The 27,447-nt window shown below is 41.6% G+C and overlaps 1 protein-coding gene and 1 long non-coding RNA gene across 6 annotated transcripts in view; both read right to left on the bottom strand.

The window, feature by feature from the left end:
- The window catches only part of LOC138172841 (uncharacterized), a 578,919-nt gene that overhangs the window by 174,495 nt on the left and 376,977 nt on the right, over window positions 1–27,447 (bottom strand). The window lies entirely within an intron of this gene.
- The window catches only part of LOC138172796 (PDZ domain-containing protein 2-like), a 494,585-nt gene that overhangs the window by 121,447 nt on the left and 345,691 nt on the right, over window positions 1–27,447 (bottom strand). For all 5 annotated transcript variants that reach the window (XM_069102680.1, XM_069102689.1, XM_069102671.1 and 2 more), the window contains 2 exons: window positions 17,334–17,466; window positions 7,796–7,960 (listed from right to left, as the gene is read on the bottom strand). In XM_069102680.1, coding sequence (XP_068958781.1) covers window positions 7,796–7,960; window positions 17,334–17,466 — 298 coding nt within the window. The remainder of the gene's footprint in view (window positions 1–7,795; window positions 7,961–17,333; window positions 17,467–27,447) is intronic.

Below are 27,447 nucleotides of genomic sequence, written 5' to 3'. Positions count from 1 at the left end.
TCCATCCAATTGCCATCCCCACCACGGCTACCAGGCTGCTAAATGGTGCAATGGATAGGACGACCTGAGTTCAATTCAACCTCAGACATTTACTAGCGACCTGGGGCAAGTCACTTAACTCAGTTTCCTCATCTGTAAAATGAGCTGAAAGAGGAAACGGCAAACCACTCCAGTATCTTTGCCAAGAAAATCCCGAATGGGGTCATGGAGAGTCAAATCCCACTGAATCAACTGAACAACAGCAAAACCACATCTGCCAAGCCACCAGTGACATGCAGGCAGACAGCCTGAGGGACTCTGCATCAGGGGTCCTCCATCAGGTGCCCAGATTTCCACGTCTTCTCTGGGAGATTACCCGGCAGCTTCTACTACCACCATAACACCCACGGGGGGGGGGGGGAGAGGGGAAACCAGATTCTCAGTCAGGGAGGGCACACTTTACTGTCAGTATTCTTCTCCTCCCAAACCTCCCACCCCCGACCTGCAGGCTCGGAGAGAAGATAAAGGAACACTTCCTTGCAGGGGCTGAGGACCCCTACTCTTATTTATTTCAGCATTATTATTATTATCATCACTCTTACCTATACTTCAACTAGGCCTTGGTCTTTTTCTCGTCCTCAAATACAAGCGTAAAATTATCTGACCTTTTTGACCCCCATGGAAGCAGCATAACAACAATGGTAATAATAGAATGTATCAGTACATGTGTATCTCATTTAATCCTCACAATAATCTTGAGAGGTAGTTACTATTACTATCCCCATTCTACAATGGAGGAAACTGAGGCTAAGAAAATTTAAATGACTTACCCAGGATCACATAGCTTATGAGTGCCTGAGGCAAGATTTGAACTCAAGTCTTCCTTGACTCTAAGTCCAGGATTCTATGCACTGCTTCAATTAATTGCTGAACAGATAAAGAGCAGGGCAGCTAAGTGGCACAGTGGATGGAATGCCAGGCTTGAGTCAGGAAGATCCGAATTAAAATCTGGCCTCAGATACTTACTAGCTGTGTGACCCTGGGCAAGTCACTTAACTTCATTTACCTCAATTTCCTCATCTGTAAAATGGACTGTAGAAGCAAATGGTAAAGCACTCCAGTATCTTTGCCAAGAATACCCCCAAATGGGGTCACAAAGAGTCAGACACAACACAGACATGAACAAAAACATGATAGCTCGTCTTGAATTCTTAAAGACCTGCATTCAGTCTTGCCTCTGACACATATTGGCTTTGTGACTCTGGGCAAGTGATTTATCCTCTCAGTCAGTCCTTTAAGACTTTAAGTTACAGAGAAGGTGCTGAGAAGCATTGCCTCCTCTGTGAGTTCCCAGTGCCACTGTAATCACATGTCCAGTTTCTATTTATACTCCCTTTTTGTCCTTATTGGTCTTTGAATCACTCATCTAAATCTATCTATCTATCTACCTGTCTATCTATCTATCTGTGGATAGTATTTTATTTTTTCCAATTATATGTAAAGCTAATTTTTAACATTTTTAAAAATTTTGAGTTCTAATTTTTTCCCCTTGTCTCTCCTCTCTCCCTCCCCAAAACAGTAAGCGATTTGCTATGGGTTATATATGTGCAATCATGTACAACATATTTCTATATTAGTCATGCTGACTCACCCAAATTTAAATCATCATTAAAATCACCTAAACTCACCATTCTCATCTTCTTTGCAAAGCACTCAAGACACTTTTCAACACAGTTTAACCCAGACCAACAATGAAAATAACTCTTTAAAATGTTGCGTGAAATATTCAAAACCATCTAGACATTTATAAAACCACACTTAACACAAATTTTATTCAGCAAAACATTAATTCTAGCAAAACACAAAGTTAAATACATCTTTATTGGATCCACACTAATTGATTTGCACCTTATTAATGTGCTTGGGATGCTCACCACTTCTGAGGCCAGAATTCACATCGCATTGACCTCAGACTTGCAGCACAGCAACACCCAAATTAACTTCTTCTCCCTTTCTCTCCAGAGTCTTGATTCTACAGCTTTTTCCCTCAAGCTGTGGCCATCCAGACATTGTCCATGATTTTGCCTATGCCTGTGTCTCTGAAGCCTTCAGAGCAGATCCCTTTGGTGCCTCAGGAAGCACAATACAGACCCTCTGATTGATGGACTAAATAGTCTCTTCCTTACGTAGCAATTGTAGATCTGACAATTGTAGATCTGACAACGACCATCATCACTTCCATTTCTTTTATTATTATTTTTAAACACATGCATATTAAAATGAAACAAATTCCCAATCACTTTCAAGATACTATGTTGTGTGTGCTTTGTTATACTGACACGGTCCTTCTCTTTTGCATCATGAGAGTTATGGTTCCTTACAAAGCCATCATCCCATGTTATTTCTTGTTCTATTTTTTCCTGATGATGCATAATTGTTTAAACTTGCATCAGAATATAAGCTTCCCAAGGTCCATTCCAGCTTTCAATCTACCATTCATAGAAAAGGGGTTATTTCAGTTTTGCCTTTCAATAATAATAAGAATAATAGCAATAATAATGCTAATATTTATATAACATTTTGAGGTTTGCAAAGTGCTTTCTTTTCACTTATTAATTTCCTTTGATCCTCCCAGCAACTATGGGAGGTGGGTGCTATTATTATCCACATTTTATAGATAAGGGAAAAGAGGTTGAGAGACATTAGGTGACCAGGGTTACACAACAAATAAAGCATCTGACGCAGTATCTGAACTCAGGCCTTCCTGACTCCAAGTCCAAGGCTTTTTATCCAGTAAACCATCCAGTTCTCTCTGCATCCTCAGTGTCTGGCACAGTGGCTGACTTACAGCAGGGCCCAGGTGTTTGTAGCATCTCTCCAAACAGCAAAACCATCATTGACATGTGACAGTTCTTTGATGTTCAACACAGGTGTCACCAACAAGGATTTGTATTTTTTGAACACTGACTGGGTGCTAAGCACCAGGCAAACAAAGAGAAAGCTGCACCACCTCCTATCCTCAGGTAGCTTGCAGTCTGATGGGGAGATAGGACCCAGACATAAAAACATAACCAACATACGAGGAAGCAGAAGCCAGTGTTTAGGCAATGGTGCATACAGTAAGTGATTCAGAAATTCAAGGGAAAGAGGTATCATTTCTCTGGGGTAGGGAGGAGGAGGCTTCCAAGAGGAAGGAAAATATCAAAGGGGCTGTATGGGAAAGGTAAGGAAATTCCTTTTAACCTCTCTGGGACTCACTTTCCATATCTGTGAAATGAAGTTAGACTAGACTAGGTGACCTCCAAGGACCTTTCCAGTTACAATCCTATGACCCAGAACCTGCCCAGCAAACAATCTGTTCATTTCCTGACATATGTTCTTTTCTCTCCACCTAAAACCTACTTATCTCTTAGCTCAGCTTATGAATCCCTTCCATGAAGCCTTTTTCCCCCTGACCCACAGTGACATCCTTTACTCTCTGAATTCTTTCAGCATGTTATATACAGCACTTGATTCACATCCTCAAATTGTTAACTACATGTTTATGTAATCTCTCCATATCTCATTTTTTCTCATCCAAGAAAGGAGGGGTTAAAAGGGAATGGCCCTAAAGTTCCTTCTAGGTCTAAATCTATGCTCTTGTGATCAGCTATCTGCCACAACACTAGTATCTGTGGTTATCTCCCCAACTGGACTGTTTCCCATCACCACACAGAACTTTTGCGATATGTCTAGGAAACCTGCCCTTGCCCTTTGGGCTGCCGTACATCCTGGCTGTCACTGTATTCTCAGGAGGTTCTCTTTCCCTTGCCTGACCAGAGTCTGAATCCATGGCCTTTCCCTAGGATAGACTCCATTGTTTAGCATCTTTCTCCTAAGATCTTAATAGGTTTTAAATGAATGGTTACATAGAGATTCACATGGGGGAGTAAACATCTGTATTTCTCATCTAACAGAACCCACAGGCCATTTATGTAGCACAAAAGGCCTTGGAGAGGAGGTTAAAACCATATGGGGTCAAACACCATTATTACCAGCTCCAACAGACTGTTCACATTCTTAGATGATACTGAAATTTTGTTGTATCAAGCACTTTTCAACACGTTGGCCATCTCTTGGGGCTCTGAAAAATTTATGTTTTAATGGTATATATTATAGCAGGACTTGATGTGGACACTTCTTTTCATTAGAAGCCTCAGATTACTTTGTAAATAAGATCAAGTTGTGCCCAATGACACTCCCTGGAGAGCAGGCATGATGTTATTCCCACATGGAGAGACTGGTCCTCAGAGAAATTGTGTCAGTCAACATAGCCCTAAAACTTCAGTTTCTTTATCCTTGATCTAATGCTTAATGTAGTCTCCTTTTCTAGGGTCCAGGACACCTGCCAACTGCAATAAAATCCTGTCCCATGATGTCCAAATTCTACCATTAATTTCTCTGGGTTAAGACACTGACCCAGTGAAAATACAAATGTATCTACAGACTGAACAATGTAAAGCTCTATTGGCTATTAACACTTGAGCACAAATAAAGTAACTGATTCCCCTCCAAAGAGTTAGCTGCTTATAGGAAGAGAAATGCCATAGGTAGGTTTTAGTAGGGGGAGGACTTAGCAGCTAGAGAGGTCCAGAGGTAAGGAAATGAGAGCAGAGAGAGAAGAGCTCAGACTCGATCCCTAAAGGGTCCATGGAAAATGGGGAAGGTGATTCTAAAAGAGAAGAGACAAACACTAAAAAGGTAGATGGATAACCTCAGAATAGGAAAAGTTTCACCAAGACTACATCTTTACCTTGAGGGCATTCCTGCTGAGGCCTGTGGATTAAATGAATAGCTGGATCACCCAAGAATGGATCCAGGTCAAACACTTCAATCCAGGCCCCTTTGATTTGTAATTTAAAAGGAAAAAAAAAATAAGTTCCTAAGTCAATTAAACCAAGTGAAATCTCTTGCTAGGCCTTCATCAACAAAACCGTCAGAGTCTTTTATTTCACAGATGGAAATGATTAAAGAGGCTGTCAAATTCCCCTCATAATTTCTTATTTCTGCACCTGTAAGTCCTGGTCTGGCCATCCCCTCCAGAGCACTTAAGCTGAGCAAATGTAACTCAAACCTTGAGGATATGCAGCGTGCACTTGCTATTTATTTTTCATGGCTCCTATAAACGGCAGTCAGATTTTCCTTTCAAAAAGTTCAGTTCATGCTTAGGGAAAAGACATATGGAAAATGTCAAATTTGAGGTGTATGTGAGAGGGGAGGATGAGAGAGAAGAGAAAGTCAAAAGTCACCCATCAATTACAAGATGATCATTGGTTCCTATTGTGACTGGATGCAAACTTGGACAGTAAGAGATATGTTGCACAGCTTCATGAACCAAGTAGAAGGAAAAAAAAGACTCTTAACTCAATGGTACCTTCTGGAGACTGGAATGGGGAAAAAAAGATGGGCCTAGGCTTTTATTATTATTATTGTTTTTACTTTTTGCTTTTTTGGAGGGCAGTTGAGGTTGAGTGACTTGCCTAAGGTCACAAGGCTAGTTTGTTTCTTTTTCTTTTTTTAGTTAAGTGTCTGAAGCCGGATTTGAACTCAGGTCCTCCTGACTCCAGGGCCAGTGCTCTATTCACTGCACCACCTAGCCGCCCCAAGGGCCTAGGCTTTTTTAAAGTAGCAAAACAGATTTTTCAACCAACCTGGACTACCAATCCCTACCCAGTCAGCAGCCCCTAATCTTTTACAGGATTATTTCAGGTAAGGGAAGAAGCCTGTGGTAGGTGGGCAGAAACTTCCTCCTAGGAGATCCAACGTACACTCACAAACTGGAAACTAATAGGCACTGTGTAAAAACATTTGGGAATGGGGTGAGAAAGAAAGAGTTCCTGGAGAAAGTATGAATAGATGAAAAGTAAGAACAAAAAAAATTAAGTAAGAACAGATTAAATCTTCAGTCTTTCAACAAATGTTTCAGCACCTACTATGCACATAGCCTTGTACTACTGCTTTCTGGACATTTCCATATGGGTTCCCCCAAAGCATCTCCAAGTCAACATCAAAAATTATTATCTTTCTCTCTAAATCTCCCTCTCTGTCAAATTTCCCTACTTCAGTTGAAGACACCTTCAACATCATTCCCAGATATTCTGGGTCATCCCCTCATGTCTTCACTCTCTTTCATTTCACATATATTTGATTTGTTGATTTCACTTCCATAATGTGTCTTGCATCCCTCCCTTCTGATCAAGTACCACACAAATTCAAGTCCCTAATACCTCTCATCTGAACTACTGAAATGGTCTCTATAATTGGTCTTCCTGTTTCCAATCTCTTCCCTCTCTAATCTATCCTTAATAAAGTTGGCAGAATAATATTCCCAAAGCATAGTCCTGATCACATCATTCCTGTGCTCAAGAATCTTCAATAGCCCCCTATTACTTCTAAGATAAAACACAAAATCCTCAGCTCAGCATTTGAAACTCTTCCAGCACGGTTCTAGCCTATGACAGTGGCCTTATTTTACATTAATCTCACTCACATACCTTATATGTCAGCCAAAGTGACTTACTTGCTATTCCTGGAAGTTAGCACTCTCATCTCCCATCTCCATGCCTTTACACAGGTTGCTTCTCCTGTATGGAATACACTATTTTCTCAGCTCTGCCTCAGAGAATCATTCTCTACCTCATCTCAAGTTATGTACTCCTTTCTCTGGACGGCTCTTCATGCTCACCTTAAGCTGTCAGTCCTCTCTCCCCACTCAAATTATCTTCTTTTTACTTATCTGTTCCCATGCGGTTTTCCTTGGTATGATGTAAGCCTGTTAAGAATTGGGGCTATTTTTTTATTTTCTCTTTTTATCCCCAGTGCTGTGCACATAGCAGGTATTTCATAAATGCTTGTTGAGTTGACCTGAACAGAAAAGATCGAGTTTTGCCCCTGAGGAGTGTTCGATCTAGTAGGGGACTCAAACAGAGGCCAGATGACCTCTTGTCAGGTATACTGGAGTGGAGGTTCTTTCCATGTATGAGTGGGAGTAGACAGATAACTCTAACCAGTGAGATGCTCAGAAAGAGGTGGCTATGCTTTAGACACAGTCACTTTATGAAATGCCTGTGGAAAGATAAACCTGAACTAACAGCAATTCCCATTTACTTCTCTTTCCTTGCTCAGGCATCTCTCGTAATTGTAGTTTTTCTCTCCTTTTAACACACCTGTCTTTCATAATACAAGGAAAAATCATGATACTATAATAAAAACAAGAATAAGAGCTCACACTTATGCAGCACTGTTGAAATCTGCACGTCTCACTTTGCAACACAGCTACCTCCTCTCATTTGATCTTCTCCACATCCCTGTGAGGCGGGTATTCTTATCATGCTCATTTTACAGATGAGGAAACTAGAGGCTGACTCACCCAAGGTCATACCGTGAGCATATTATCTGAGGCAGAATTCAAACCCAGGTCTCCCTGACTCCAGATCTAGTGCTCTATCTACTACCCCACACCACTAATAGCTCACATTTTCATGTTGCTTTTAAGTTTACAAAGTACTCTCTGCGCAATTTCATAAGGTAGATGTTATAAATATTATTCCCATTTCACACATGAGAAAAGTTAGGGTCTGTGATGATATAGTTTAGAAGTGTAAGAGCCCTCCCTGGAAGTCAAGTCTTCTGACTGAAGTCACAGGGCTCTTTTCAGTCTACCATGCTCTCACTCTCATGGATCTGATCACCTCCCAGTATGTTCATCCACCAAATCCCGATATACATTTGTTTAGAAAATATACCGCAAATTCTGAAGCCCCAAGGACACACTTACTGCTCCATGGATTGGTGATTGGCTGGCTCCCTTTTCCTCTTCACCATCTGGCTCTTCATTCTCCTTATTATCAGTATAAGAGGAAACATCCGGGCCTGAATAAGTACTAAGCAGGTCTGGCAAACTTGTAGATGGATATTTGAGGAAGTCCACTTCAGAACTTTCCTATTGGGAATACAATCAAAAGCCCGGTGAATGTCACATGGTGGTCAGGTTCAGAGATAGAGGAAAGCTTAGCCAACATCCAGGCAGCCCCTCAGACATTTGCCCCAAATCAACCCTAAAACTCAAAAAAATGCCAGAAATGTCTAGGTTGGCAGCAATTCTATTTTTCATCTGATTTTTTATATCTTTTGTTTTTACATAATTTTCACTTTCCAATATATTCCTACCCATCTCCCTTGCCCAGCAATCCACCCTTGTGTTTTACCTTCCATTGTTTTTCTTTTTTTCCCTCCTTCTCCCACTTTCCTCTCTCTCTCTCTCTCTCTCTCTCTCTCTCTCCCTCTCTCTCTGTCTCTCTGTCTCTCTCTCTCTGACTCTCTCCCTCTCTCTCTTTCATTTCACCTGCATACATTCATTAGCGATGGAGTATATTTTTATTTGAATCAATGACTATAAAAGACAATAAGATTTTTTAAAGACAAAGATTTTTAAAAAGTGTGTGTAGGGGTGGAAGCCATTCAGAACAACCAGCCAACATATCTGCTACATCTAACAGTATATGCAACACCCCAAAGCCAACATCTTCCGCCTCTGCAAAGGAGGAAGAGGCACATTTTCTTAACTCATCTCCAGGACCACACTGGGCTATTAGAGGTTTATGGCATTCCATTTTGCTTTGCAAAGCCATCTTAAAGTGCTGCTCTAATACCTCAAATCTTTCTGGAGTTCCTATCTAAATTCCATAGATACCTTGAAAATTCCCTTGGCATTCTACAGGAGGGGTGAACTCCTTGTGAAACTTCATAAGAACTTTGAGATCTTGGGCAATCTAGAAAGCACCACCAGATTCTTAGGAGCACACAGAAAACTTGGCCTGAAATACTTCTTATAATATCACTTGATCTCTGTTTGAGCACTACAACAAAAAGGGAACTATCATCATTGGAGCTGGGTAGCATACAGGATCACAGTTTCATAAATTCAGAGGTAGAAGAGCCCCAAGGCATAATGTGGTCTAATCGCCCTGTGAAAGTCATACAGATTATAGGTAGCAGGGTCAGGATTTGAACCTAGGGCTTCTGACTCCAAATCTTGGTCTTTTCCCACTTTGACATCCTTTCAGTAAAAAGTACCAAGCTGCTTCAAATCCACTTCTTTTTTTAAGGAAGTCTAATCTGTGAGGGTTTGATTAAGAGTACCACATGACATCTAAGCATTTTAACCTTTATCTCTCACCTAGTTGGTACCATGGATAGAGAGTATTTATTATTAATAAACTGAGGCAGCCAGGTGGCGTGCGGATAGAAGGCTATGCCTGGAATCAGGAAGATGAATCTTCCTGAGTTTAAATCTGGCCTCAGACACTTAGCATTGTGACCCTGGGCATGTCATTTAACGCTGTTTGCCTCAACTTCCTCATCTGTAATGATCCAGAGAAGGAAAGAGCAAACCACTCCAATGTCTCTGCCAAGAGAACCCCAAATGGGGTCACAGAGAGTCAGACATGACAGAACAACAACATAGAGTGCTGGGCCTTGAGTCAGGAAGACTGGAGTTCAAATTAGGCCTCAGATGTCCACTAGCTGTGTGACCTTGAGCAAATCACTTAACTTCTAACTGCACTTCAGCTTCCCTAAGTGTAAAATGGGGATTATTTGTTGTTCTTGATGTCACTCAGTTGTGTCTGACTCTTTGTGACCCCATTTGAGGTTTCCTTGGCCACAATACTGGAGTGGTTTGCAATTTCCTTCTCCAGCTCATTTTACAGATGAGGAAACTGAGGCAAACAGAGTTAAGTGACTTGCTAGAGTCACACAGCTGGTAAGTGTTTAAGATCAAATTTGAACTCAGAAAGATGAGGCTTCCTGACTGCTCTATGCACTATCATGCCACCTAGCTGCCCCTAAAATAGGGATCATAATCATGCCTGTCTCACAGGCTTGTTGTGAGTTTCAAATAACATAATATTTGTAAGATAATTAGCACATAAATGTTATATAATAGTTGCTTAATAAATACGTATCCCTTCTCAGCTTTCCCATCTACAAAACCAAAGTGTTGAAACAGATGAACTTTAATGTCCCCTCCAGCTCTTAATTCTAAGATCCTAAATTCTGCTTAGTCCATAGCTTTTTCATGTCAGCCTTGGCAAGCCTGAACAACAAAACCTGTCCAGTCCAGTATGATGACTCTGAAATAGGCCATGGGTCAGTGCTACAAAGAAAGTTTGACCCAGAATCCCAGGGCTGTTCCAAACACCACTCACTGATGTTTCATGCCTCCTCTTGAATTCTGGGGAGAAGTTCTTTTAAGATGATGAGTAGGAACAAGTGGGCTAAGTGGTCTTTGGGGCTTTTTCCCTGCCTAAATTGTCTGTAGATATAAAGAAACTGAAAGCCACTGGTCCCTGAACCTCTAACCCCACCCCTACTCTATATTCACACATACCTCATTTCTTAGATGACTAGGACTCCCTTTCAGTAAAAAATAATCATGGGGCAGCTAGGTGGCACAGTGAATAGAGCACCAGCCCTGGAGTCAGGAGGACCTGAGTTCAAATCCGGACTCAGACACTTGACACTTAACTAGCTGTGTGACCTTGGGCAAGTCACTTAACCCCAATTGCCTTGCCTTCCCCCTCCAAAAAAAGTAATTACAACTGCAAAACACTGTCCCATTTGCCAGTGTCCAGTTGATGGCTCTGACCAGTCCAACCTTCCCTTGATTTTCTTTTTTCCATCCTTCCCTCCTTCCTTCCTTCCTTCCCTCTCTCCCTCCCTTCCCTCCCTCTTTCCCTCCTCTCTGTTATTTCACTTGCACAATACACTCATTAGCAAAGGAATAGATTTTTATTTGAATCAATACATTAAATTAGAGACTAAAAAAGGCTGACCATTAAAGACAGTAAGTGGGAGGGTTCGGGGAAGGAGAATGGAGGAAAAAGTTAACTCATACAGGGAAATAAATGCCATTTGCGTCAGTCTGAAGGAAGTGCAAAGCCTTTGGCTTAGATTTTGTCAATATGTCCCATGGTTTTCTATGTCCTGTGGGAGGGTATCTGCAGGCCTAGAGGTGGGACAGATAAAGCAGATGGAACCCTGAAGAGAGAAATAGACATGCCAGATTTCTGCCCAGGAACATAGCTAGGCTGTTCAAAGCTGACATGGGCCCAGGGCAGGAAACATGATAGCACCTTCCAAGCGTGGGGTATATAGCAGACTCCAGCCAGAAGATGAACGTAAGCCCCTCCCACCCAGCACATACTTTTCAGAAGGAAGGAAACACAGTGAAAGCCTTGATCCTCGTACTCCTTCGGGGCTGGGGGCAAGGAGACCAGAAGGACATTCGGACAGGAGAAGGCATGCAAATGATCAGAGGCATGGCATCAGCCCCAGTTTCCACAGGTGTGTCCAGCTCCAGGGACATAGAAATAACCTATTCTGGACTCCTCTGTTAGGGCCCTGCACTAACACCTCAACTGAAGAACTGGATGAATTTTATTAAACAAAAAATCAAACTGTGTAACCCATCAGAGATGTGAACTCTGCTGGGCCACCAAGGAAAGGGGATTCAGAAGGCCAGGACCAGCTCTGGAGAAGTCAATGTCTTGTCTTCCAGTGATGCTGACAGAGCCTTTGGAATCCTGCTTTCATTCATCTGGTGGAGAGTGACTGTCTGCTAAGTGCAGAGTGGGAAGCAGCCTGGCATAGAGAGAGCCAACCTGAGAATCAGGAACATAGGTTATCCTCAGGCATCTCTCCAAGACTGTGAGTCACCGACCTAGTGATCTGCTTGAGAGAGTTCTCACACCAAGAGTTCCTTGCACTGATGAAATTCTAGACCAGGAGTGGGGAACCTGCGACCTCGAGGTCACCTGTGGCTCCCCATCCCTGTCATAGATCAAGACCTTCCTCATAAACCATTCTCCAACACCCCCCTTCCCAAAGTGAGCTAAAATGGGGCAATTCTCCATAAAAACAACAACAAATAGTCTGCTTTATACAGTATTTACTATATACTAGGCGCTCAGCTAAGTGCTTTACATATATTATCTCATTTGATCCTCACAACAACCTTTGCACCTCCTGGTGCTATTATTATCTCCATTTTACTGCTGAAAAAAACTAAGGCAGACAGAGGTTAAGTGACTTGCCCAGGGTCACACAGCTAGCAAGTATCCAAGGCTGGATTTGAACCCAGGTCTTTCTGACACTATAATGGGAATGGGAATTTGAAGATCTTCCCTGCGCTTTGTATTGGCAAGCTAGCAGGTACTTAGCACTTAGCTTCAAGTTCATAATTGTGTCAAATATTAAGACCCAGAACTTGTGAATCCCACAGTGAGATGGGCTTGTTGATGTAACAGGAAGGGGCAGAACAGGGAGGAGCTAATACCGTATATAAGGAAAAGCCCAAGCTGAGAGAGGCCAGAACTTCTGGTATCAAGCATCTATAGGTTGGGCTGCTACTGCTGGAGAAAGAGAAGAGAACTGAGAACTGAACTGAGAAGAATGAGAAGAGAAATGAGAACTGAGGACTGAACTAAGAATTGAGAAGAAATGAGAAGAGAGGAGAACTGCGAGGAGGCATGGCTGTGATGTTGATACTTTGTCTGTCTGTTTTGATGTTACTTTGTCAGATTTGTCTGCCAATAGAGGATGGTGTTGTTGTTACAGAAGCCCTGGGATCTTGCTGCTGGTTTAGAAGCCCTGAAAGAGGATTTTCTTGTTGGATGTTTACAGAAATTCTGGAGGAGAGTCTTGCTAAAGATTCCAGAGACCCAGGGACTATACTGATGATTTGTGTTGATTCCTCAAACCTTGTTGTTGGGTCTATGTTGATTTCAAAGGCAGAAAGTGAATTGATGAGGGTGCCAGCAATGTATATGAATGTTATCGTGGCTTTGTTAAGCTTTGTCTTCCCAGGAACAGAAACTGTGAAGAAGGACTTGATGTGGACCAGACACTGTGAGCTTCAATATGGAACAGGAACTGCACAAGAAGCTGGACAAAGAACTGAGAGCTGTCTGCCTTTGAACCCAGGTGGCAGCTGGATAGATTCGGGCAGGAGCTGGGCCCATGGAAGCTGAGAGGCTGCCTCAAGTCAAGATGAAAAGACCTCTCCTTGGGTATTTAATGCAAACTGAGAAAAACATGACTCACTGTGGCCTAGGGCTAGAGAACTCTGACCTTTATATTTAGATGACTGAGTTAAGGACTTCTACAATTAAGAAGAAAGAGGACTTTTTGATTGAAGAGATTAAGACAATGTGACCTAGGGGTAAAGACTTTGACCTTTGTACTTTGTGTCACTTAATGAGGCTTGCCTCCTTAAGGATGACTGAAATAAGGATTTACTAAATGATTGTGTTACTAAATGAATGTTACCTTTTGCTTAAAACTATGTGACCACTTTGGTGAAAACTATGTGGCCATTTTAGTGATAAGTTGTTATGCCATAACATTGTGATGCTGGACTTTGATTTTATGTGAATGCTTTGTGAATGTTTAGTTTGTTACTGAATAAATAGTTCACTATACTGTGTAATCAGAACCTTGAAAGCTGTTCACAGCAGCAGTCCTCTGGAAAGCTGCTCATGCTTGGCTTTATAGACCCCAGCAGTAGTATTCTGTCCCCAACATCAGCCAGCTGCCTAGGAAAGGGGTGACTACATATCAAGTGGGGCGAAGGTATTTAACACAGTAATTATTTATAAAGACATTAGGTCTATTATTTCATTGGTATTAGGAACTCTTAGATAAAGAATCTCCTAACAAGGCAACTTGGGGCCTTCTCTGCCACTTCTAGGCTTAGAGTAATGAGAGATTAAGAGACTCATACAGCCAGTCTATGCAAGAGCTGGAATCTGAACCCACATTTTCCTGGTTTAAATAGGGTACCTGATTATCTACTAGACCAAGGTACTTCTCTTATTACTTTATAGTAAAATATGCTATCTATTTATATATAACATAGAAAATTATTTATTTTAAAAATTTATTATTATATATTTATATATTATACATTTATTTAAAAATATTGCATAAACATATAAAGGTAAATATAATAGGAAACACATTATGTAATAACAAATATTATAACTATATATATACACTATACAAGTGTGTGTGTATATATATGTGTAGATATATATGTATATATATATATATATATATATATATATATAATAACTATACACACACACAGCTAAGTGTTGAAGGCAACCAGGGATTCTATGAGGCAGAGATGAGGAGAACGTGTATTTGGGTGCTGAAGAAGGCTTTTGCAAAGGCACGGAGTTGAGAGATGGGGTGTTGTATACAAGAAAAACAAGAAGACCAGTTTGGCCAGGGTGTAGAGGTCATAAAAGGGACTAATAAGTAAAAATATTGAAAAAGTAGGTTGACACTACACTAGTGTTTTAAATGACAAACTGAGTAGTTAGTATTACTTTGGGGTGTAATAGGGAGGAGCCACTGAAGTTTTTGAGTAGTCGAAGAAGATTCGATTAGAACTTCGATTTTGCATAAAAGGAGATACCCGAGTTGGGAACTGAAGAAAGACAGTTATTCTGAAAGGCCAAGATGAGGAAGTATACTATCTACATCACAATGTCCAGTGCCTTATTTATAGTAGGGACTAAAGATTAGTCACATAAACAAATAAATAACAGAATGAATGAATGACTACATAAATGCATGATTACTTATTCAGGTGTGTTGATGTCAGTTGATGAGTTGAGATGATATTTTCCGTCATAACCATTAATTTCCAAATCCTGTGTGTGGCCCTTAATTATGGATTTTTACTTATGTACATGACTGATTCTGTTTTCTTTGGAATGATGAGTTTAAAAAAAAATAGGCAAAAAGTCCTCATCCCTGATTTAGAAATTAACAAGTAAAGGATAGAATAGGGTCACTGTATGCATGGCACCAATATTTCTCTGGAAGGGATAGTCCCAAACTTCAAGCTTCAAGCAAACTGAATTAGGAGGAAAGAAGGGAAGCCATAAATAATTTTAAGTAACTGCAAAGACTAAAACACCCAACACACATACACATCACACACACACACACACACACACACACACACACACACAAATTAGAAACAGTTCAGTGCTATGGCCACTCTGAAGCTCTTCCAGGACCTGTGCCTTTCAGTATTAATTCAATGAAATTCCAAACTGTGGTACCAACTCATTAAGCTGTCAATAATATGGCCTGTTTCATTGTCTCAACTGCAGCAAAAATATGCTGGAGTGAGAAACAAGTTTCCTCCTGATTTCACATGCAGTGGATCTACATCATTAATTAGGCAATGGTGTTTGCAGAGTAGTGCATGTGGAAGTCAGTGATGTTCCCAGTAGGGAAGTGGTACCTCTGTCCAGCAGCTCCAGGTGTCACATGGAATGCCAACCCACAATGTGACCTTGAAATCTCCTCTCCTAGCAAGTTAGTAGGTTAAAAAGCATTTATTAAGTGACTACCGTGAGCCAAGCACCAAAGACACAAAGATAAGCAAAAACAGTCCCTTACTTTCACAGAGTTCACAGTCTAAAAGCAGGGGAGGGAGGGGGGAGACATAGAAACAGCTACATACAGAGAAGCTGTAGATTGGATAAATTGGAGGTCATTTTCAGGAGGAAAGCCCAAGTGTTAAGACAGAAATGGGAAAGGCTTCTTGCAGAAGGTGTGATTTTAACTGGGACCTGAAGAAAGCCAGGGAAGCCAGGACATGACAATGAAGAAGGAAGGCCTTCCAGGTGTGGAGGACAGTCAGAAAAAAAAATATTGTCAGAAGATAGAGTATCTTGTTCCAAAAATAGCAAAGAGCCAAGTGCCTTCACATCATGGACTATGTGGATGGGAATGAGTTATAATAAGCCTGGAAAAGGTAAGAAAGGGCCAGTTGGTGAAGGGTTTTAAACATCAGAGAACTTTATATTTGATTCTGGGGGTATTGCTGAAGACTACAAAGAAGAAAAGGAGAAAGCCCAAACCCAAGGCTAAGAGCAGGGTGGAAACCTGGGCCCTAGTCCCAGTTCTCCCACAAACTAGCTCCTTATTGTCAAGACCTCAGTTTCCTATTCTGTCAAATGACTGTGTTGGACAAAGGCCCAATTCAGAAACCACTGCTTCCAGGATGTTTCTTGATGACCCTGGCTAAAAATGCTCTTTTCTCCCCTCCAGTTTCTTATAGTACTTTGCCTGGACCTCTCCTCTGCATTTATACCACAGTTAGTTATGGATATATCTTCCTTTCTCCAATCTCCATTTGATTATAAGTGGCTTAAAAACAAGGGTTGAGTCAGATCCAGAGTCATTCCAGAGACCATAAAACAATAAATCTATTTTCTTATGGAAATGGTATCATCCATAAAGTCTCTTTTGACTAGAAAATGTCATGATTCTAAAAACAACTTCCTACCCCAACTACCCCAAGCATGTCTAGTCAGGACCTTCATTCTATCTGATCAAGGATCAGATGAATTTAGGAATGAGCATCTTCATCTGTTCCCCCCCTCCACCTACCTAAATCTTTTACCTTCCTCCTTTTCTCTGAAGAATTTCTGTCCTGCCATTACATTCTTCCTTTTCTCCATTCAAAATATTTGTTCCCATCCCTTATTTTACCAAACTTGTCTTCTTCCCCAGCCCTAACATTCCAACCATTTACATATATATATGTATATATGTATATATGTATATATGTATACACACAACCCATAAGTTAAAATAAAACCAATACTAACACATATAACACTTGGCCAAACACCTTTGTGTGCTTGTTGGTTAGACCTATGTTTTATAGAAAAAAAAATATCTTGGAGGCAAGATTCCTTTCTATTAGAAGTGTTTGGTGGGAAAATAAAATAAAATTTAATTTAAAAAAATTTATATGGGGCAGCTAGGTGGCCACAGTGAATAGAGCACCGGCCCTGGAGTCAGGAGGATCTGAATTCAAATCCGACCTCAGACACTTGACACACTTACTAGCCATGTGACCTTGGGCAACTCACTTAACCCCAGTTGCCCTTCCTCCCCACCCTCCAAAAAAAAAAAAAAGCAAAAAAATGTATGGTGCCTGGCATGCACACCTCCAATGCAGGGTGCAAATTCTAAAAGATAAAGAGTTGTCTTAGAACCGAGAAGATGTGATTTCAAGTCCTGACAGTGATACATGCTGGCTGTGTGAGCTTGGACAAAGCACTTAATCTCTAAATGCCCCAGGCAACTCTGTAAGAGTCTAGGTTTCAGAAAAGATACCAACCTGTATTGATAAGGGGCACTTTCCTCATACCAATGCAATCACAAGTACAGACCATATCCCCATCCTTGCCACTGTGAAAATAACAATTGAAAACACCTACCCTGCTGGCCACCACAAGCTGAACTAGTCCAGTGGCAGCACGGAGAATGGACACGGCTTCCTGATGGGAGAGGCCAACCAGTGACTGACCATTGATCATCAGCAGCTCATCTCCTGAGGTCAGCCTGCCATCCCTGAGGAAACACAGAGGAAAAAACAACCTTTGTCAAGATGCTTCAGGAGAAGAATTGTTATTTTCCTGGAATGGGGTGGGGAGTGGGGGAGATGGTTTGTATGGGTCAGGGTATACTCAAAAGAGGAAGAAATAATGACTAAAACCAATTTTAAGTAGAGTTACTTGATTGCACAGTTTGAAGTGACTAGCATTAAGCCCATAAGCAAGTGTCAGTCCCAAAGATGGCATGAGTTTTAGCGTGTTAGTGATAAATCCATCACAGGAGCCCCTTTTCTCTGGCATTTCCATATCAATTATTAGCAACAAAGAAACCTTCTTGAGAGACTTGTATATAGTATATATATATATATATATATATATATATATATATACACCCTTGGTAGATGGAAAAGAAAAGAACCAAGGACTTAAGATGATTGACATATAACATGAAGCCCTAATTGACACATGATCCCAAGGGATACAGACCCATGAAGAGCTGTTCTTAATCCTGGGGGGTAATAGCAGATATTGCCTGCTGTGTCTGTGTGAGTCAGATCCACTGACTGTAGTTGAATAGCTTCCTGGAGTGACAAGTAAAGGTGAAACTCCCAGCTGCAGACCTAAGTTTTTCTCCTCTCCCAGGGCTAGGGTCTGCATGCCCAGAAGCCTCATCCTCATTTTCACTTCTCTGAATCCCCAACTTCTATGATGTTCTCTCCTGACCTTATGTTCCTTGTGTGGTCTCATTCTCTTCTCTCTTTCTCATAGGATGTGTCTCTAGATCCATTCTGGGAAACCCCAGTCAGGAGCCTCAGATATGTCCTCAGCAAATGCATACAGAGCTGGGGGGGGGGGGGGTAAGAGGTAATGGGCCTAAGCTTCCTTGTGCTGTGGTGGGGAGGAGAAAGAATCCCAACCCATAGCTGGTTCACTAGAACCAAGGAGGGGAGACAAGGTGTAATGCCATGCACAGAAGCTTTCCAGAAGAACTGCTACTGTGAACAGCTTTTTAAAGGTTCTGATTACTCAGTATAGTGATCACTCTATTCCATAACAAAAGCAAAACATCCATGGAAAATCAAGGTACAGCATAATTCATAATACAGCATTCACCATATTTCAACTTATCACAGAAAATCACAATATAATATTCACAACATAGTCTCAAAGTAAAATAGTCACTCTTAAGTTAATTCAATTAGTCACCAATCAGTAGTCTCAAAGTCTTCCACTCTTGGGGCAAAGTCTTGATTAACTCTTGTTAATCAGTTAATCTCCATTCTCCCTTCTGTAGCTGCTCTGCCACCAGATCTGGGTCTCAAGGAAATTCTGACTGTGCCTCTCTGGGGCTTTTCTTATATACACAATATGACGTACTTCCTTCAGCCCATTTCCTGTTACGTCAGTAACAAGGGGGCAGCAGTTCATACCTTATGTTCCCCCAATCAGAGGCTTGATCAGTTACTAAGTACTTTTGCCAACACAAAGGGATCTTCAAATTCAAAATTACATTACCATTACACAAGGACATATTTCCCACCTACCCCCTCAGCTCAGGTTGCTGAATGAAGTCATGGGAACTGGAGTAGTAAGGTGCCCACAGTTTGGATTTGGGGAGGGGAGCACCTGGCCCAGTCCTATCTTCACTGAGCACTGACTTTTCCACATACCTGTCAGAGGCTACAGGAGGAGCTGAGAGAGTTTGCAAAACCTTCCAACTTTCTATATCAGTTTTAAGGATAAATTTGGAAGTCTGTAAGGTCAGTAAGGGGAAAAGACATCTCCCCTTGAACTATAGCACAATAATTCCCAATCTCTTAGAAATATATCCTACATTTCTCCTTCACAGCCTTCCTAGCAATGTAGTGACCTCAGGGAAGGATGTAATTCTCTGGTGTCATTCAAAGTTGGTTTTGACAGATTCTCTTAGTATTATGATGGAGGAAGAAGTAACTACCACCCTTCTCTCACCCAGTCAGAGGCCAAGAGTATCCAGGTTATCTTACATCATCTTTGTGACTACAGCCAATGAGGGACCTGTCACTGCTACCAGTTTGACAAACATTACCGTATCTGTAGTTGACTTCTAGTGATCTCCTGAGGGTCACTGGTGAGGGAAGCCTCCAAGTCTGACCCTATTCCCTTCCATAAACCCAACACCTTCAACGATCTTGGGGAGCCATATTGTCTGCTCAGGCACTGGCCACAGGGGAGCCCGCAAGGCAGGGGTAGCTAGGAGAGAAGCATAAACCCCCCCCCCCCCAACAACAGGGAAGGGGGAGGGTGGGGCAAAGGAATTCAGAGAACATAAAATTATCATGGGTAAATAGTGAGGAAAGCTGAATCAAATCAGAGTAAGAGGTAGGACTTCTGATGAGGAAACTCCAAAAATCACAGATTTAAAATAGATGGGACCCGAGAGGCCATCTGGTCCAACTTCCTTATCTAACAAATGAGGAACGTGAGGCCTAGGGACATGGGAGTGATGTGCCTGACTAGAAAACCAGGCTCTTTCTACTGATCCAGTCCCGACTTATCACTCTGCTTCCTTCCTTATGCCCAGGGAGACCCCACCTCTCACCAGCTGATGAATCACTAAGAACATCCAGCTCAAGACCAAAAGTCCTAATTAGGGAGAATATATGTCCTGTAGATTTTTATCATAGGGGACCAAGTCTCCTCATGGGAGATGGACTCAACATCCCCATCAGTGAAAGCCTCCATACTTTTCTCCTACAGATCTCATTACTTGTGATTACGCTGTGCTTTAGTCTTATCCTGATGGTCTTGGATGACCTATCTCTAATAGACTTGTGTCACTGACTAATGGCATTAAAGGAGAGGGCCCCATCATAGAGGCAGGAGGGTCCTCATCTGAACTATCAGACCCAATAGAACAAAGCAGATCAGACAATGTCTAAAAGTACCCTTCCCAAAGAGTAAAGGCTTCAAATATAGTTGAAAATAAAAGCTCGGATCTCTAAGGTACATGGTCTCTGTGTTAGGGACAGCAGGAGAAGCTTACCATACTTCCTAGAGTCCAGAAAGGTATCACAGTGAGACAGAGTGGTGTCAAACATAAATGGAAACAGGCTATATATATTGACTTAGAAAATCACAAATTAACATTATTTATGTTTTCCTGTAAGTTTATTTATTCTCTTAAACATTTTGCATTCCCTTTTTAATCTGGGTACTGTTACACTTGGGAGTTTTGTGGACCACCCAGAATTTAACACCTCTGTGTTGGAGGATTTCATCTGTTTCCATGGCTTTAACTCCTTCTACTAAGGCAGCCCAAGTCCTGTCTCTAGCTTTGCATGTCTCTGAGCTCCAAGCAATCAGTCAACAAGTATGACTTCATTCAGCAAGCTGAGCTTAGATGGTGGGAAAGATGTCCTTGTCTCTCCTTCTTGGTTCTGATGAACTAGCTAGGAGTTGAGATACTTTTTCTCTCCTTCCCACAACCCATGGGTGCTCAAGGGAGGTCCCCAATCCAATGCCCACCACCAAATCCCCACATTATATTTTTAAAGATATTTTTATTAATTTATTTTTAGTTTTCAACATTCACTTCCACAAGATTTTGAATTCCAGATTTCCTCCCCATCTCTCCCCTCCCCCCACTCCAAGATGGTATGCATTCTGATTATCCTTTTCCTCAATCTGCCCTCCCTTCTAACACCCCCCTCTCCCTTCTCTTATGCCTTTCTCTTCTATTTTCCTGTAGGGCAAGATAGATTTCTATATGCCATTGCCTGTATATCTTATTTCCTAGTTACACATAAAAACAACTTTTAACATTTGTTTTTAAAACTTCAAATTCCACATTCTCTCCCTTCCTCCCTCCCCACCCACCTGATTGAGAAGGCAAGCAATTCAATATAGGCCATAGATGTGTAGTCATGCAAAAGACCTCCATAACAGTCATGCTGTGAAAGACTAACTACATTTCCCCCCCTATCCCGCCCCCCCATTTATTCTATTCTCTCCTTTGACCCTATCCCTTCTTAAAAGTGTTTGCTTCTGATTACCCCCTCCCCACATCTGCCCTCCTTTCCATCATCTCCTCCTCTCTAATTCTTCTTCTCCCCTACTTTCTTGTAGGTAAGATATATTTCTATACCCAACTGAGTGTGTATGTTATTCCCTCCTCAAGCCAAATCCAATGAGAGTAAGGTTCACTCATTCCCTCTCACCTCCCACCTCTTTCCCTCCACTGTAAAAGCTTTTTTTGTTGCCTCTTTTATATGAGATAATTTACCCCATTCATTCCACCTCTCCCTTTCTTCTTCTCTCAGTATATTCCTCTCTCATCCCTTAATTTTATTTTTCAGATATCATCCCTTCATATTCAACTCACCCTGTGCCCTCTTACTATATATATTCTCTCCAACTACCCTAATACTGAGAAAAGTCCCATGAGTTACAAATATCATCTTTCCATACAGGAATATAAATAGTTCAACTTTAATAAGTCTCTTATGATTTCTCTTACTTGTTGAGCTTTTCACACTTCTCTTGAGTCTTGTATTTGAAGGTCAAATTTTCCATTCAGCTTTGGTCTTTTCATCAAGAATTCTTGAAAATCCTCTATTTCATTGAATATCTATTTTTTTTCCCTCAAGGATTATACTCAGTTCTGTTGGGCAGGTGCTTCTTGGTTTTAATCCTGGCTCCTTTGACCTCCAGAATATCATATTCCAAACCCTCCAATCCCTTAATGTAGACGCTGCTAAATCTTGTGCTATCCTGATTGTGTTTCCACAATACTTGAAATGTTTCTTTCTGGCTGCTTGCAATATTTTCTCCTTGACTTGGGAACTCTGGAATTTGGCTACCATATTCCTAGGAGTTTTCTTTTTGGGATCTCTTTCAGGAGGTAATCGGTAGATTCTTTCTACTTCTATTCTACCCTTTGGTTCTAGAGTATCAGGGCAGTTTTCCTCAATAATTCCTTGAAAGATGATGGCTCTTTTTTGATCATGGCTTTCAGGTAGTCCAATAATTTTTAAATTCTCTATTTTCCAGGTCAATTTTTTTCCAATGAGATATTTCAAATTGTCTTCTATTTTTTCATTCTTTTGGTTTTGTTTTATAATTTCTTGATTTCTCATAAAGTCATTAGCTTCCATTTGCTCCATTCTAATTCTGAAGGAATTATTTTCCTCAATGAACTTTTGGATCTCCTGTTCCATTTGGCCAATTCTGCTTTTTAAGGCATTCTCCTCATTGGCTTTTTGGACCTCTTTTGCCATTTGGGTTAGTCTATTTAATTTTAAGGTGCTATTTTCTGAAGCATTTTTTTTACTTCTCCTTTAGCAAGGTGACTTGTTTTTCATGATTTTCTTGCATTGCTCTCATTTCTCTTCTCAATTTCTCTTCTACTTCTCTTACTTGATTTTCAAAATCCTTTTTGAGTTCTTCCATGGCCTGCAACTAATTCATATTTTTCTTTTTTTTTTTTCTGCTTTTTTGGAGGGCAACTGGGGTTAAGTGACTTGCCCAAGGTCACATGGCTAGTTTTTGTGTTAAGTGTCTGAGGCTGAATTTGAACTCAGGTCCGCCTGACTCCAGGACCGGTGCTCTATTCACTGCACCACCTAGCCACCCCCTAATTCATATTTTCCTTGGAGGCTTTGGATGTAGGAGCTTTGAACTTGTTGTCTTCTTCTGGTTGTATCTTTTGATTCTCTTTACCAAAGTAAAACTCTATAGTCTGAATTTTTTTATGCTGTTTGCTCATTTTCCCAGTCAATGTACAGTCTCAAGATTCAGGGGTTTTGTGCAGGTATTTTCAGAGATCTGTAAATTTTCAGTTCTTTAAGGTGGTATGATCAAAGGAGAGGTGTTTATTCCTCTCCTGGCCTGTGCTCTGGGCTGTAAGTGACCACAAACACTCTTTTCTGCCTTGGAACTATGAGCAGGATTTCCTCTCTACTGTTGTCACAAGTTCTGTCATGCTAGCGCTCTTCCTTCCCCAGGCCTGCAACCCAGATCCAAGCACGGGCAAAAGCAAGATAATCCCACCTCAGCACTAGCAAAGAGATCCCTGTACCCTCCTCCAATCAGCCACTCCATCCCCCCACCATCTGCGGGCTGAGAGCTGCTGCTGCTGTTGCTGTTATGGTCTCCACCCCACTCCATCCACACTCTTCTCTCACTCAGGTCCCACAGAGCTTTCCTATTGACCTTCCAAGTTTTCTGTGGCATCTTGGGGTTGAGAAATGTGGGAACCACCATGGTTGCAAGTGATTTAGTCCCCTGAGGCCTGCTCGGACCTGTCTGTGCCGGTATGGCCCATTCTGGACTTCGCTCTTCTCTCAGACTAATGTAAGACCTTTCTTGTCAATCTTCCAGGTTGTCTAGGGCTGTCTAGAGCTGAAACTTGTTTCACTCTGTCATTTTTGTGGGTTCTGCTACACTAGAATTTGTTTAGAGGCATTTTTTAGAGGTATTTGGAGGGGCTTGGGGGAGAGCTCAAGCAAGTCCCTGCTTTTACTCTGCCATCTTGGCTCCAGATCCCCACATTCTACATGTTCTAAAAATAACTTATACCATCCCCTCCCCCCATCCCTGACCAACAGTCATTTCAGAAAACTTAGGCAAAGGTTAAGAAAACTAGAGTCTGGCCAATCCTGGCCAATTCCAAGTTGGGGTCAGCTTATTCTTCCTTTGAGGGAGGTAGCTGGGCATCGAATCTCAGAAAGACGAAGAGGAGATCTGGAAGGACTGAGTCAAGTTCAAAATCAGGAAAGTCAGAAAGCTGGCTCATATTGACAGTCAAGATGGCAAAGACCTGTCCTTGGGTTCAGGAACTCCAGTGTATAAGTACAGAATAGGAAGGGACAGGGGTAAGAGACATGACCAGGAAGCAATTTAAGTAAAAAGTACCTGGGATGGTTTTAGTGAACTGTGACCTCAGTATGGGTCAATGGAGAGACCCAGCAAACCAGAAAAGCTAATGTAATTTTAGGCTATATCAGTGGAAGTCTAGTGTCCTGAGAAATGGAGTAAAAGACAAGCTAGATTCTGCCCTGGTCAGATCATGTCTGGGAGTACTATGCCCAGTTCTGGGTACCATATTTTAGATGGGACACTCATATTTAGAGCACATCCAGGGAAGGTGACCAGGAAAGAACAGTCACATAAATTACAGGAAGCATTCCAAAAAGGCAACCTAAGACAAAAGGCTAAAAGCTGGCCAGGCCAAAGTACACTGGTTGAAGGGGTGGGTAGCAGGGGAGGGAAGGACTAGTGGTAGTCTCAAGCTAAAGAAATCAAGGGTCATCCCAAGGAAGCCCCCAAATTCAAGCAGAGATCTATTACAGGAGAAAGAACAAATGGGGTGGGATCAAAATTAAAGCTAGAGATTTTGAGGAATAGTAGAATTCAAATCAACATCCAGGCGAACTCAACACTTTCCCCATAGTGGCTTGCCTTATGCCACCACGCCTCACCATTATCTTCCCTAGCAGACAGGGGTAAGGAGTGGTTGAGAGCTGCAGACAACTCTGACCAAAGGATGTCAGTGGGAAACATTAGGACACTGGAAGCTTGAGGGACATCACTGACAAGAACAGAGCCCACAAGAGGGCAGGACCCTAAAACTCACAAAGTTTAGCTGCAAGAACTTAGAGCACTCATCCATTGCCTGGATTTGATCCTGGAACCTCCTCTCCCCTACAGCAGTGTATTCCCCTTGGGCCAGCTCTAATTGTTAGCCTTTTCTTACAATGAGAAAAAACGTGCTTCCCTCAAACTTCGACTAGTTCCTCCTAGTTCTCTCCTTGGAGAGTTAAATGTCTCTTCCTCCAGCTAGCCTTTAAATTACATAAAAGCACTGATGCCCCCAATGGCTGCTTTCCCCCTGTGCTTTAAAGGTCAGAAGCTCAAACCTTATGGTGGACTGTTGTTAATGATCTCTTGGATATCCTGTCTGGAAGCCTTGGACTCCTCCCTCTTACCTACCAGCCTCTTTCTATACTCCCTGCTCATCCATTCCATCACCAAGTTCTGTGGATGCCCCCTTCCCCCCAAATACTTGCATCTGTTGCCCCCTGTCAAGGAACAGGGTGAATCTGTGATCTGTGGTTGTTTTAATCGTGCCTGACTCTCCATAACCCCATCTGGAGTTTTCTTGGTTTGCCATTTCCTTTTTTAGCTCATTATACAGAGGAGAAAATTGAGGCAAAGTTAAGTGACTTGCCTAGGGTCACACAGCTACTGAGTGTCTGAGACTGGATTTGAACTCAGGAAGATGAGTCTTCCCAATTTCAAGACCAGTGCTCTGTCTACTGTGCCACCTAGCTGTCCTACGGAAGTCAAGATTACCTGGGTTCTTGATCCAACCTTTCTAGAGAGCAATCTGGAATTATGCCCAAAGGGCTATAAATAATTGCATACCTTTTGACCCGGCAATACCACTTCTAGGGTTATATCCCAAAGAGATCATAGAAGTGGGAGATAGACCCATATGTACAAAAATATTTATAGCAGCTCTTTTTGTGGTAGCAAAGAATTGGAAATTAAGGGGGTGCCCCATCAATTGGGGGATGGCTGAACAAGTGGTATATGCATGTTATGGAATATTATTGTGCTATTAGAAACAAGGAGCAGATGGACTTCATAGTTACCTGGAGAAGGTTATATGAACTGATGCTGAGTGAGAAGAGTAGAACCAGGAGAAATTTGTACACAATTACAGACACAACGTATGTGTGATGACCAATTTTGATAGACTGGACTCTTCTCAGCAAAGCAGTGATATGAGTCAATCCCAAAAAACTCATGATGGACAGAGATGTCTACATTCAGAGAAAGAACTAGAAAGAACTGAGTTTGTATCCAGATTGAAGCAAACTACCTGATCTTTTTCCTTTTCTTGTTTGGTTTTATTTACTCTTTATCATTTTTCACTCCATCTGATACAATCTGTCTTTATAACCTGACTAATGTCTAATGTGAAAGTATTTACAGATCCTATACTTGACTGTATGCTGCCATGGTGGGGAGGGGAGAGAGGGGGTCAGAATGTGAAACTCAAGGAATTGTGGAATTGAATCTTGTAAACTAAAAGTAAACAAATTAATAAAAAAAAAATACCTGGGTTCTAATCCTTATTCTGTGACTTAATACTTATGTAATCTTGAGCAAGTTGCTTATACTGTGTAGACCTCAGTTTCTACCTCTGTAAAAAGGAGGGGTTGTATTAGATGGCCTCTAAGATGTTCCTCAGCTCCGAACCTATGATTTCATGAGAGGGCCAATTAATAGACACATATACATACAAATGTTAAACAGAATTCCCTAGGTTTGGCATGTTAGAAGGTAAATTCAGCAGGTAAATTCTCTCCCCCAAGGCTTCTCCCACAACAAGGGTGGATGGAAGCAAAAAGAGGATTAAACAAAATAGATGCAAAAGAGAGAGAAGTTAATTTGCAGGGAAGGCATTGGCAGCTGGAAATCAGGAAAAGTTTTATGTAGAAGGTGACCCTGAGCCCAACCTTGAAGGAACTAGAGATTTCTAAAAGAGGAAGGTTAGGAGACCTTCCCCCACTATATTCTCTACCCACACCCCTCTCCAATGCACTTCATTCCTTCCCTTTCACATTCTTATCATTGCTAGATTTACATCTATTAATTCTTTGTCTCCTCAACTAAAGTTCTACTGTGCCTCCTCATGTCACAGAGGGGAGTTTATTCTCATGGGGGCTATGACAGAGGAGCACCCAGTCTCCAGCACATCCTACAAAGCCAGGAAGCTTCCAGGATAGGTGTGGCTATGGGATGTTTTATTTATCTAAGGAGCAGCTCAGCTAAGACTGGAGTAGCTCATTACTAGAAAGTTATCTACCAGGTGATAACTTCCTTATTCATAGACACCCTGAAGACTGGAGGGACTTAAGGCTGAAGGGATCATTTGCTGGGTATGTTAGAAAGGATTCTTGTTCAGGAGTAGATGACTTATCTGAGGTCTTTTCCTCTGAAATTCTGC

This window comes from Petaurus breviceps, unplaced genomic scaffold, assembly GCF_028583685.1.
Source record: "Petaurus breviceps papuanus isolate PSGF00001 unplaced genomic scaffold, PetGlider_PUasm1.0 129, whole genome shotgun sequence".
Taxonomy (NCBI): Eukaryota; Metazoa; Chordata; class Mammalia; order Diprotodontia; family Petauridae; genus Petaurus; species Petaurus breviceps.
Note: the sequence above shows the minus strand (reverse complement) of the source record. Positions and strands in the feature narration are given on the sequence as shown.